The sequence below is a fragment of the Oncorhynchus masou genome, chromosome 5 (assembly GCF_036934945.1).
Source record: "Oncorhynchus masou masou isolate Uvic2021 chromosome 5, UVic_Omas_1.1, whole genome shotgun sequence".
Lineage (NCBI taxonomy): Eukaryota > Metazoa > Chordata > Actinopteri > Salmoniformes > Salmonidae > Oncorhynchus > Oncorhynchus masou.
In genome coordinates, this window is record NC_088216.1 from 9,571,860 (window position 1) to 9,585,806 (window position 13,947).

At 40.6% G+C, this 13,947-nt stretch overlaps 1 protein-coding gene and 1 pseudogene across 1 annotated transcript in view; both read left to right on the plus strand.

Annotated features, from left to right (window-relative positions):
- LOC135525341 (zinc finger protein 729-like) overlaps positions 1-11,962 on the plus strand; it is a 54,654-nt gene extending 42,692 nt beyond the window's left edge. Inside the window, exons 11-14 of the mRNA XM_064953046.1 lie at positions 2,964-3,195; positions 3,647-3,744; positions 3,879-4,056; positions 8,515-11,962. Of these exons, the coding sequence (XP_064809118.1) occupies positions 2,964-3,195; positions 3,647-3,744; positions 3,879-4,056; positions 8,515-9,524 (1,518 nt within the window). The 3' untranslated portion in view covers positions 9,525-11,962. The remainder of the gene's footprint in view (positions 1-2,963; positions 3,196-3,646; positions 3,745-3,878; positions 4,057-8,514) is intronic.
- LOC135525834 (zinc finger protein 850-like) overlaps positions 1-13,947 on the plus strand; it is a 227,988-nt pseudogene that overhangs the window by 126,662 nt on the left and 87,379 nt on the right.

Below are 13,947 nucleotides of genomic sequence, written 5' to 3' on the forward strand. Positions count from 1 at the left end.
ACTCTAAAGGGGTCTTCCTCCTCTTTCAATTTTACGGCATCTTCCTCCTTTTTGATTCTGAAAGCTTCTACCTCTTTTTCCACTTTGACAACCTCGTTCCCATATTCCTCTTTCACTGTAATATCATCCTCTTGTTTCAATGTGATCGCCTCCTTATTCATTCTTCAAGCTTCTTTGCCTCCTTTCACCAGTTTCTTTCTCCGTCTAGATTAGTGAGTTTATGCTCCGGGAGATTAGCCTAGTGCAGTATCAATGGAACACATTTGCTAAGTTAACAAGCAAATTACGTTTAAATGAACCAGTAGATGTGAAAACAGAATTATGTTGAAAACACTAAGAGTAATATACACAAGATTGGTCTAAAGAGCTCCAATGTTTCGGTTTTAGGTTTGCTAGCAAAGCACAGCGTGGTTAAATCAGAAGCCTTTTGTCGCGGTTGAAGAAGCCTTCTGTCCCGTCCACTAGATTATACGTCACGCAAGAAGTATCACCTGAAAAATTCATATTGCCATCTGCTGACTGGAGTGGGTCACGCAAATTGGAAAATATGAATTACAATGTTCAGTCTGGCAAGCAATGTCATAAGAAGTAATTTAAAAATAACCAAATGTTATGTTCTTACTTCTTACAGCCAATACTGTCCTCCAGGATTGGCCTGCCTATTAGGCAGGATTAGGTATGTATATAGACTCTCTTTTTTTTCTACTGTGTTATTGACTTGTTAATTGTTTACTCCATGTGTAACTCTGTGTTGTCTGTTCACACTGCTATGCTTTATCTTGGCCAGGTCACAGTTGTAAATGAGAACTTGTTCTCAACGAGCCTACCTGGTTAAATAAAGGTGAAAGATTTTTTTTTAAAGGTGACAGATAGAATAGGGTGGCATACTCTGAGCTAAATTGACCAAGGCTCATCGCGAACAACACATAACACTTCCTATGGTGGCATGTGGGCTATTTAGCCAAGTGTTGGTGTCTCCCATCTCCACAGAGGAACTCTATATATCTGTCAGAGTGGCCATCAGGTTCTTGGTAACCTCCCAGACCAAGGCCCTTCTCCCCCGATTGCGCAGTTTGGCTTGGCGGCCAGCTCAAGGAAGAGCCTTGGTGGTTCCAAACTTTTCCTTTTAAGAACGATGGTAGCCACTGTGTTCTTTGGGAACTTCAATGCGGCATATTTTTTGTTGTTGACTCCCTCCCCCATATCTGTGCCGGCGCTCTACGGACAATTCCTTCGACTTCATGGCTTGGTTTTTGCTCTGACTTGCACATTAAACTGTGGGACCTTATATAGACACGTGTGTGCCTTCCCAAATCATGTCCAATCAACTGAATTTGCCACAGGTGGACTCCAATGAAGTTCTAGAAACATCTCAAGGATGATCAATGGAAACAAGATGCAGCTGAGCTCAATTTCGATTCTCATAGCAAAGGGTCTGAATACTTATGTAAATAAGTTATTTCTGTTTAAAAATATGTCTCCCATCTATCTCTGAAGACCGTCCAGTCCTATCCTTCAGTTACCCTAAACCTCTCCCATCTATCTCTGAAGACCATCCAGTCCTATCCTTCAGTTACCCTAAACTTCTCCCATCTATCTCTAGGAACCTAGGAACCTCCTCCTTTTCCCTCAGAAGAGACTCAATTAGTCGTGTGTTGTGTTGTGTTGTGCAATTTAAGTCCAGAAACAAAGGGAGAAGGTGATAAGAGGAGAGCACATAGATGCAAGAAGGAATACAACGTGGCTGTAATGAAAGTGAACTGTGTTTATGCATGATCAGGGGCGTATTCATTCAGCCGATTCTGTTGACAAATGTTTCTTAAACGGAACACAACCAGGATAAACATACGTGAATTTGTCCAATAGAACCTCTATTTCAGCTAGATGCAGGCGAGAGTGTGCAAGGCGATATTGAATGTGTCACTGTCAGTGACCTCAACAATTTCTCTCGACCTGTGTGAACCTACATTCTAAACTTTCATTCATAGGCTAGGTTGCTACCTCATGATGGGTATATGGAAAATTATAGTATCATGTTGTAGCCTAAACCTACCACTGTTACATTGAACAAAGTAACTTAAATATTTTGTCTTCCCCATTTACCCTCTGAATAGCACACATGCACAGTCCATGTCTCATATCTCACTGATTAAAATTCCTTATTTAACCTGTCTTGCCCCTTCATCTACACTGACTGAGGTGGATTTAACTAGTGACATCAATAAGGGATCATAGCTTTAGCCTGGATTCACCTAGTCAGTCTATGGTCATGGAAGGAGCAGGTGTTCTTAATGTTTTGTCTACCCAGTGTATAGCACTACAGATAATCAAGTGCTATTTGCATGTGATGCATTTGGTCTGTTGTTTACAGGACGATTTGTATCTCATAGAGCGTGGCTTTAAGGGAAAAGTATGGTCACATCTAATAAAAACTAATGTGAAAATGAACAGAGCAAATGTATATTAACACACTACCTATTCATAGATGTATTTATTAATCATCTGCATATTCATATTAAGCTTCTACGTCTGTGTACAGGAACATATTATTTGTAAGACGTAAGAGAAAATATATCAGCTTATTGTTAAATTATTATGACGTTCTTTCCAATACAATTAGAGTCGTAACTATTGTTTCCAAACTGCGTTACCCACTCCAGCCAGCAGATGGCGATGTGCGACTTTCAGGTGATGCTTCTTGCGTGACGTATAATGGACTGGACGGGACGCTTCTTCAGGAACAACAAGGCGCCAACTCTTACAACCACCTCGATAGCTTGCAAGACAACATACAACTGAAAGATTGATTCTTTAGACTATGTTAATGTACATTTGCTAATGTCAGTGTTTTAAACGCATTTCGGTTGATGTATCTACTGGTTAACTTTAACCTAATGTGCTTGTTCAATTTGCAAACTTGTTAAAGATTGATACTGGCTAGGCTAGTCGCTAATGCTAGCTAGCTAACATCCCTGACCATGAGCTCACTAAACTGCTCCTCCCTTGCTAATGAAGAGGAGGTCTGCTGTTTGGAGAAAGAATCTTTCAGAATGAAAAAGGAGGAAGAGGAGGCTGTTATAGTGAAAGAAGAGAACGAACCTTTTAGAGAGGAAGAGGATGCTGTCTCAATAAAGGTGAAGAAGGAAGACGTTTTGGGAGTGAAAGAGGAGGAGACAGAAGATCTGATTAACACCAGTGAGTACTGTCTTAAAAACAGGGACTATGCCGTTGTTGAACTAATGTGGGGTTTTTAAGGGGCATTCTACTGAAGTTCGACACTTGAATATGTTGTAAAGTACTGTATAAATTGTTAAACGGTCGATCTGCCATTGGTTCATATATTTTCGGGACTTTTCAATTAGATGTATTGAATTCTCCATGTGGTCTACATTAAAGTTCTCCTCATCTAGTATAACAGGCTTTTAACATGCAATATTGGTGCAAATGTTCTACTTAAAACATCAAAGGGCACTTATTTTGTGGAAAAACCCTTTTACATTTGCATGAAAAAAATGTTTTGTTAGGAAATCATGATGAAAGTGGCCAATTTAGGCCCTTTTAGACATATTCATGCCTCTTGTAAGTCTCTGTGATTGCAATAGATGGTCATATGTTTACCATCTGTTTGATGTTCTCATTCACACAGGAGAGAGACATGACTATTATGGATCCTCTGGGGAGCCTCAACAACATCCTGATGCTGACGAGACAGAGAAGAGTCTCTCCAGATCAGAACACCAGATGGTACAGCTTGGTCTGGTCTAGCATACAGCTTGCTCTCTCTGGGTCTGGGCTGGGTTTCTGTAAAGCACTTAATGACAACAGTGACATCAGCATCCATAATGATATCTGTCTGTGTCCCCTCTTTATGGTTACAGGACAACGCTAGCCCTTCCACCCTCCCGGATTCCATGTGTCGTGCCTCTCCCGGTAGCACGTTACTGCTGGGTATGAAGAGGTTGTCTGTGCTGCTGGTGGACTGCAGGAAAACAACGGGGCTGAGTGGAACTGTGAGAGGAGGAGAAGAGAAGAAAGGATCAGGTTTGACTCATCGAAGTAAGTGCTGTAGTTTAGTTTGAACAAATACAATAGATCTGCCCACTGGTATCTGTTACCAGGACAACCAGTAGAGAGAAACCAATAGACCATATAAAACCTTGATGAAAGGTAGCTTTAGAGAGAGAGAGTTTCAAGATGATCCAATGTAAGGTGCTTGTTTAAAAAAAAAAGTTTCCTTAAAACATTATGGATATTACATTGCCTGTCCCAGTCAACCCCCCTAACACTTACAAAGAGCTGCAGTGAGTTTCAGAATGGGTGGCAAGGAATAAGTTAGTCCTAAATATTTCAGATTACCTTAAATTACATGGCCTACTATGCTAATTCTGTAGCAGTATTGTTAGAGGGGGGTAAATAAATATTTTGTTGGGGCGCCAGGAAGGTATTAACCCTAGTTATTAAAGTTAGTTATTACCTATTATAACATTATTATTATTATTAAATATTATTAAAACTGAAAGGATGAGAGTAGAATAGAGAAGCGCTTCCAGACACATTCTAAACATGATGGAGTCTTAAAGGAGGACTGTATCATCTAATGATGAAACATTATGGAGTCTTAAAGGAGGACTGTAGCATCTAATGATGAAACATTATGGAGTCTTAAAGCAGGACTGTAGCATCTAATAATAAAACATGGAGTCTTAAAGGAGGCCTGTAGCATCTAATGATGAAACATTATGGAGTCTAAAAGGAGGACTGTAGCATCAAATTATGAAACATTATGGAGTCTTAAAGGAGGACTGTAGCATCTAATGATGAAACATTATGGAGTCTTAAAGGAGGACTGTAGCATCTAATGATGAAACATTATGGAGTCTTAACTTCTTATGGCTAACATTCCGCTGAAAAGGCAGAGCGCGAAATTCAATTCAATTGCTTGTTCAATGAACCATCAACAATTAATTAACATGCACCTGTGGAACCACGTGTAACAACACCTGCACAGGATTGGTACAACCGAACATCACATCTGTGGGACACGTACAGGATGGCAACAACAACTGCCCAAGTTACACCAGGAACGCACAATCCCTCCATTAGTGCTCAGACTGTCCTCAATAGGCTGAGAGATGCTGGACTGAGGGCTTGTAGGCCTGTTGTAAGGCAGGTCCTCACTAGACATCACTGGCAACAACGTCGCCTCTGGGCACGAACCCACTGTCACTGGAGCCGACAGGACTGGCAAAAGGTGCTCTTCACTGACAAGTTGCGGTTTTGTCTCCAGGGGTGATGGTTGGATTCGCGTTTATCGTCGAAGGAATGAGCATTACACCGAGGCCTGTACTCTGGAGCGGGATTGATTTGGAGGTGGAGGGGCCGTCATGGTCTGGTGCGGTGTGTCACAGCATCATCAGACTGAGCTTGTTGTTATTGCAGTCAATCTCAACGCTGTGTGTTACAGGGAAGACATCCTCCTCCCTCATGTGGTGTCCTTCCTGCAGGCTCATCCTGGCATGACCCTCCAGCATGACAATGCCACCAGCCATTCTGCTCGTTCTGTGCATGATTACCTGCAAGACCGGAATGTCAGTGTTCTGCCATGGCCAGCGGAGAGCCCGGATCTCAATCCCATTGGGCACGTCTGGGACCTGTTGGATCGGAGGGTGTGGGCTATGGCCATTCCCCCCCAGAAATGTCCGGGAACTTGCAGGTGCCTTGGTGGAAGAGTGGGGTAACATCTCACTTGTTCAGTTTATGTCTGCTGTTGAATCTTGTGATCCAACAAATATTTACACATCTTAAGTTTGCTGAAAATAAATGCAGTTTAATGCAATTTGGAAAAGGTAAAGGGGTCTGAATACTTAACGAATGCACTATGTCTGTGTGTATACTGAACCAAAATATAAACAACAATTTCAACGATGTACAGTTCATGTAAGTCAGTCATTGTAAATAAATAAATTAGGCCCTAATCGATGGACTTTACATGACTGGGCAGGGGAGCAGCCATTGGTGGGCCCTGGAGGGCATAAGCCCATCCATTGCGGAGCCAGGCCCAGCCAATCAGAATTAGTTTTTCCCCACAAAAGGCTTCATTACATAGAGGAATACAACTCGGGTGGCTGGTCTCAGACGATGTTGAGCTGGGCTGGCGTCGTTATATGTGGTCTGTGGTTGTGAGGCCAGTTGGATGAACTGCCAAATTCTCTAAAATGACATTGGAGGCGGCTTCTGGTAGAGAATTGAACATTCAATTATCTGGTAACAGCTCTAATTGCGCGCTCCCTCAACTTGAGACATCTGTGGCATTGTGTTGTGTGACAAAACTGCACATTTTAGTGTGGCCTTTTATTCTCCCCAGCACAAGGTGCACCTGTGTAATGATCATGCTGTTTAATCAGCTTGATATGCCACACCTTTCAGGTGCATTAATTATCTTGGCAAAGGAGAAATGTTTACTAACAGGAATGTAAACAAATTTGTGTTCAACATTTGTGAGAAAGCTTTTGTGCATATGAAAAAATTCTGGGGTCTTTTATTTCAGCTCATGAAACATGGGACCAACACTTCACATGTTGCTAAAAAAACATTAAAAAAACAACATCTTCCCCAAAATTATTTTTACTTTACACAAAATATCATGATCTTTGTGATGGTCAAAATGTACAACATTTGTGAACGTCTTAATAAAAATAATTGTCACAGCGGGCGTTGTCGTGGAAATTCATGTATACTGAGAAAGACTTTGTAATTTCTTCAAACAATAATTTTTATTTAATATGGATTAATTATTGCAATAATGAAGCTGTTGACCCCACACTCTTGTGTGTGTTGCCGAGTGCTTAACCTTGAATGAAAAACAGAGCTCTTATAAATGCTTAGTCAGGGCTGGTTCCACCCCTCCCATTCTGATCGGGGGGCATCACAAGCCATCCTGGGTTCATCCTGTGGTCATCTGCACTTGGTGTTGTTTTAACCCCTCAACCCGGCTGTAGGTTTTTATCAGTAAGTAATGAATCAATTGTCAGCTCAACCTCCAGAGGCCCAACTCAGTCCCATAGACACAGATGAGAGAGTACCCATCAAAGCTATTCGATGGCTAAACAGTATTAATACAATCTTGTAATTTTTCTCAGTGTCCACCCTATCGACAACGGGGAAATGTTACTGATGTGCTTTGTGTCTGTCTCCAATGTAAAAAAAATATATAAAAATGGATATTCCTGCAGTCAGCATGCCAATTTTACGCTCTCTCTGAGACATCTGTGGCATTGTTGTGACAAAACTGCACATTTTAGTAGCCTTTTATTTTCCCCAGCACAAGGTGCACCTGTGTAATAATCAAGCTGTTCAATCAGCTTCTTGATATGCCACACCTGTCAGGTGGATGGATTATTTTGGCAGAGAATAAATGTTAACTAACAGGGATGTAAAAAATTCTGCAATCTTTTTTTTCAGCTCATGAAACATCCAACACTTTCCATGTTGCGTTTATAATTTGTTTATTGTAGTTACTATCAGTTTTAGGAAAATCTTTCCAAATATTTCACCTTATTTTTTACTTTACCCAAAATATGACATCAGTGATAATCAAAATGTTGAAAATCTGTGAACGTCTAAATAAGAAATTGGGCCATTTAAACAGCAGGTGTCGAACCGGCAACGGAGAGATTTTACTGATGTGCTTTGTGTCTTCGACTTAAAAACAAGCCAGTAGAACGTGGAATGAAGCCTCTAGTGTAATGTGGGACCGGATGGCAGCTATTTAAGTCACGGTCTGGCAGAATGCCAGTCATTATATCGCCTTGCGTTCCATTACTCTGTAGACAAAAAGAATGCTCCGGTTGGAACGTTATTGGATATATATGATAATAACATCCTGAAGATTGATTCTCTACTTAGTTTGACCAGTTTATTTGACCTGGAATATATCTTTTGAAGTTTTTGTCCGAGTTCGCCTGGACCAGCGCCAGCTTTTGGACATGTGAACTAAACGTGGTAGCAAAAGTAGCTAATTGGACAGTAGTAATGGACATTATGGAGCAAAACAATGATTTGTTGCGGAACTAGGATTCCTTGCACTGCATTCTGATGAAAGATCATCAAAGGTAAGGGAATATTTATGATGTAATTTCGTATTTCTGTTGACTCCAACATGGCGGAGAAATATATTTACTTCTGAGCATCGTCTCAGATTATTGAATGGTATGCTTTTTTCGTAACGTTTTTTTAAAATCTGGAATCCAGTGACGTCTGTGTCTTGAGTGTCCGAGAACTGTTTATTTATTTGTGTTCTGACGAAAACAGAATGAATAAATAAGTAGTGTAAACATTATCAGTAATTACCAGGAAACTCTACAACATTTGTTTTAAAATCACACTAAGATTGTTAAAACTGGTCTTATGTTATTGAGGGATCTGATTAGGATTTACCCTCGTAGCAAGGCCGTTTTATCATGTGGAGGTTTCATTCGGGTCTCTATTTTTTTTTAAACACACTGTTTTTGGCAGGAGAAAGACCAGGCTCAGAGGAACCTGAGCCAGGGACGTCCAAACCAGCAAGAAGACACCAGTGCTCTTACTGTGGAAAGGGTTTTAACCAGTTAGGGACCCTGAAACAACATGGGCTTGTACACACAAGGGAGAAGCCTTACCACTGCTCCCACTGTGGCAAGTGTTTTAAGCGTTTAGGGAACCTGAAACGACACGGGCTAGTACACACAGGGGAGAAGCCATACCACTGCTCCTGGTGTGGAAAGTGTTTCAGCCGGTCAGAAATCCTGAAAGCCCACAAGCTCGTACATACAGGGGAGAAGCCTTACCACTGCTCCCAGTGTGGAAAGTGTTTCAGCCATGCAGCGAGTCTGAAATACCACGAAAGAATACACACAGGGGAGAAGCCTTACCACTGCTCCCACTGTGGCAAGTGTTTTAAGCGTTTAGGGAGCCTGAAACGACATGGGCTAGTACACACAGGGGAGAAGCCATACCACTGCTCCTGGTGTGGAAAGTGTTTCAGCCGGTCAGAAATCCTGAAAGCCCACAAGCTCGTACATACAGGGGAGAAGCCTTACCACTGCTCCCAGTGTGGAAAGTGTTTCAGCCATGCAGCGAGACTGAAAAACCACGAAATAATACACACAGGGGAGAAGCCTTACCACTGCTCCCAGTGTGGCAAGTGTTTCAACCGGTCAGGAATCCTGAAAGCCCATGAGCTATTACATACAGGGGAGAAGCCTTACCACTGCTCCCAGTGTGGCAAGTGTTTTAACCGGTCTGGGAACCTGAAACAACACGAGAGAATACACGCACGAGAGAAGCCTTACCACTGCTCCCAGTGTGGAAGGAGTTTTTACCATAAAAACAGCCTGAACCAACATGAGAAAATACACAGATGGGAGATGCATTACCACTCCTCCCGGGTGCAAAGCTTTTGCCCATTTAGGAAGCCTGAAAGAACACGAGACACAGAGGAGAATGCTAACAAAAGCTTAGACTTTGGGAGAACATATTACTCATAACAATCATTTAAACGTCATAAGAGAATCCACACAGGAGAGAGAAATTACTTCTCTTAGCGTGTATGTTGATATTTCACATCTCGTTTTTTCTTACAATTCATCAGAGAACATACACAGTGCTCCCGTTGTCTTATATTGTTGCCTATAATGTGTTGACCTGTTTTTACCAGATGAAATTGCTTCTTCCAATTATTGATAAACATGTACCTGTTATGAAACTGACTGTTAGATATGTTAAGGTTCCATGGATTGATGAGGAATTTAAAAACTGTATGCTTGAAAGAGTTGGGGCAAAAGGAGTGGCTAATAAGTCTGTCTGGCTGTTTTATGTACTGCAAATTGAGAAATTATGTGACCAAACTCAACAAAAATAATCAACTTTATTATGAAGCCAAGATCAATGATATAAAGAATGATGGAAAAAAAACTTGTAGAAAAACATCATGAAAGAAAAGCAGTGCAAGTATTGAATTTTGTAAAGTTAGTGTGGGAGAGGTGGAACTACCCAAGAGTGGTAAAGCGGCCTTTACTGGTTCTAACAGCAGACCTATAAGCTTGCTGCCAGCTCTTAGCAAACTGTTGGGAAAAAAATGGTTTGAACAAATACAATGCTATATTTCTGTCAACAAATGAACAACATACTTTCAGCATGCTTATAGAGAAGGGCACTCAACATGTACTGCACTGACACAAATGACTGATGATTGGTTGAGAGAAATTGATAACAAGAAGATTGTGGGAGCTCTATTGTTAGATTACAGTGCAGCCTTTGATATTATTGACCATAACCTGTTGTTTATTAAGAATGTTTGTGCTATGGCTTTTCAACCTCTGCCATAATGTGGATTCAGAGCTATCTATCTAATAGAACTCAGAGGGTTTTTAATGGAAGCTTCTCTAATGTCAAACATATGAAGTGTGATGTACCGCAGGGCAGCTCTCTAGGCCCTCTACTATTTTCTATTTTTACCAATGGCCTTCCACTGGCATTAAACAAAGCATGTGTGTCCATGTATGCTGATGATTCAACTATATAATCACCAGCAACCATAGCTATTGAAGTCACTGAAACCCTTAACAAAGAGTTGCAGTCTGTTTTGGAATGGGTGGCCAGTAATAAACTGGTCCTGAACTTCTCTAAAACTAAGAGCATTGTATTTGGTACAAATCATTCCTCAAGTTCTAGACCTCAGCTGAATCTGGTAATGAATTGTGTGGCTGTTGAACAAGTTGAGGAGACTAAATTACTTGGCATTACCTTAGATTGTATACTGTCATGGTCAAAACATATAGATTCAATGGTTGTAAAGCTGGGGAGAGGTCTAGCCATAATAAAGAGATGCTCTGCTTTTTTGACACTACTCTCCACAAAGCAAGTTCTGCATGCTCTAGTTTTGTCTAATCTTGATTATTGTCCAGCCGTGTGGTCCAGTGCTACAAGGAAAGACCTAGTAAAGCTGCTGCTGGCCCAGAACAGAGCGTCTGTCACGCCCTGGCCATAGAGAAGCTTTTATTCTCTATTTTGCTTAGGCCAGGGTGTGACTAGGGTGGGCATTCTATGTTATTTTTCTGTGTTTTTGTATTTCTTTGTTTTTGGCCGGGTATGGTTCTCAATCAGGGGCAGCTCTCTATCGTTTTCTCTGATTGAGAACCATACTTAGGTAGCTCTTGCCCACATGGGTTTTGTGGGTAGTTGTTTTCTGTCTTTGTGTGTCTGCACCAGACAGAACTGTTTCGTTTGTTCCGCTTTGTTGTTTTTGTTCTTGTGTTCAGTTTCTTTATTAAATCTACCATGAACACGTACCACGCTGCACCTTGGTCCTCTTCACCTTCTTCTACCTATGACAACCATTACAGCGGCACGTTTTGCTCTTAATTGTAATCAGAAGGCTGATATAAATACTATACATGCCAGTCTCTCTTGGCTAAGAGTTGAGGAGAGACTGACTATATCACTTATTTTTATAAGAAACGTGAATGTGTTGAAAATCCCAAATTGTTTGCATAGTCTGTAATGGAATTCTGCCCTATGTGCACAGAAGAGACCACAGGAAAACTAATTCAATCAGAGGTTAGTTTGTTTAATAAGTATTGCAACCCAGAGTTTACACTTACAGCAATTTGCAAGCAAGACACTCAGTTCAAAAGATGGTGTTTTCCCTTTTTATCCCCTACTGAGGATCACCCCGCCCAGGCTGATGTCCCTTAACTTTAATACCATGTAAGTTTGTGTGTATGCATTGATATGTAGGCTACGTGTGCCTGTTACAAAATGTATGTAGTTTTGTCCTTGAGCTGTTCTTGTCTATTGATGTGCTGTATTATGTGTCATGTTCTGTGTGGACCCCAGGAAGAGTAGCTGCTGCTTCTACAACATCTAATGGGGATCCTAATAAAATACCAAACTCTGTTATTCTCTCTGAGCTCAGAAATAAAGAATCTTGGTTTGACTTGGACTCCAGCAGATCCTTATTTTATAATATCCACCTCAACTCTTCCACAGATTGCTGTTTCATCATTGTCTCAATGAAGACTTCTTTGTTTTACTTTCCTGGGGTCATTTACAAGCCTCCCACTGGCTGAATAAACGTTGTTTCCACGTCAAATTAAAAAACATCTTTAACATTGATGAACCTTCACAATCATCCCTAAACTAGCAACATTAATTAATGTTTCAATGACATTCCTGGCCTTATGAAATCCTAGCTAAATACAATGTTCGCACCAGTTTTCATGTCTTTGGTTATGCAAACATTTGTTTACTAGATTATATTTCTCATTAAGAATAATGTTCTTTTAATTCTATATGAAGGAGAGTCATAACAATAACAAGGTTATTAATGGGGTAAAATGATCTGTTTAAGTCATTAGTAAAGGGCACATCGTTAAAGAACACAGTTATCTTTTATTTTGTGGTCTATATCCTCTCAATCAGTCATTCCTTCATAAACCGAAAACATATGTACCTAAACACAACATGTATCTGGATAGCTGACAACTATTTTTTAAAGGTCAAAAGTGATCTGTTTAGGTCATCAGTAAAGGAAGCATAGTTAAAGAGTACAATGACCCTTTCAAAGACTGAGACATCCCCCCCTAGAACTATTTTATTTTAAATGATCTGTTTAGGACATTAGTAAAACAGATGTTTTCAAAGACACCTGGGGGGCCAGGTTGTTAATTATTTTGTGTCCATATAGTTCCCCTGTGTGCAAGGGCCCCCTAGATTCACAACTTCTTAACCCTTAACATTCCCAGCCAAGGGGAGAGAAAGAGGGAGAGAGAAAGAGAGAGAGACATTTAGTACAGTCATTTAAACATACATATTACAATTGTTAAAGTTTACTATGTAATATTAAATACAAAATGTAATAAAATAAAATAATGAAACTATGTCACTAATCTTTTTACTAAAGAATTTTTTCTAAATCATACATGTTATTATTACATGTAGCATCACTACATAACAACAACATGGTAGCAACACCACATGGTACATACATTATTGGGCACAACAATACATCACACGAAGCAGCCACATCTGTCAGTAAGAGTGTCCACAATTGAGTCCTTGAATGAAGAGATGGAGATAAAACTGTCCAGTTTGAGTGTTTTTTGCAGCTTGTTCCCATCGCTAGCTGCAGCAAACTGAAAAGAGGAGCGACCCAGGGATGTGTGCGCTTTGGGGACCTTTAACAGAATGTGACTGGCAGAATGGGTGTTGTATGTGGAGGATGAGGGCTGCAGTAGTTATCTTAGATAGGGGTGAGTGAGGCCTGAGGGTTTTATAAATAAGCATTAAACCAGTGGGTTTGGCAACAGGTATACAGAGACAACCAGTTTACATAGGAGTATAGAGTGCAGTGAGGTGTCCTATAAGGAGCATTGGTGGCAAATCTGATGGCCGAATCGTAAAGAACATCTTTCCGCTCAATGTATCCTACCATGACTATATCCAACCCTACTCCATGTGTTGCCACTATCATGTATCCTACCATGACTATATCCAACCCAACTCCATGTGTTGTCACTATCATGTATCCTACCATGACTATATCCAACCCAACTCCATGTGTTGTCACTATCATGTATCCTACCATGACTATATCCAACCCAACTCCATGTGTTGCCACTATCATGTATCCTACTTGGCTGAGGCTTTGATCCAGTGGAAGAAGTATTGAGGAGCAGGGAGGTTAAAGGTCACTTCAGGATACAGCTGTTACTCTAAACTATCCCTAGATAATACAGTAATGAGAGGAAATGTATAGAATATTTATGGCTCTATAACATCTCTATCTAATCCATTTTATTGAACCTAATTCCATTTTCTCCATTTAGTTTTTCCAGGTTTCTGATTTGTCCCTGTTTGTCTGTTTTTCTCTCTAAATCACACTGTTAATAGAAAACAACAACATTGGAT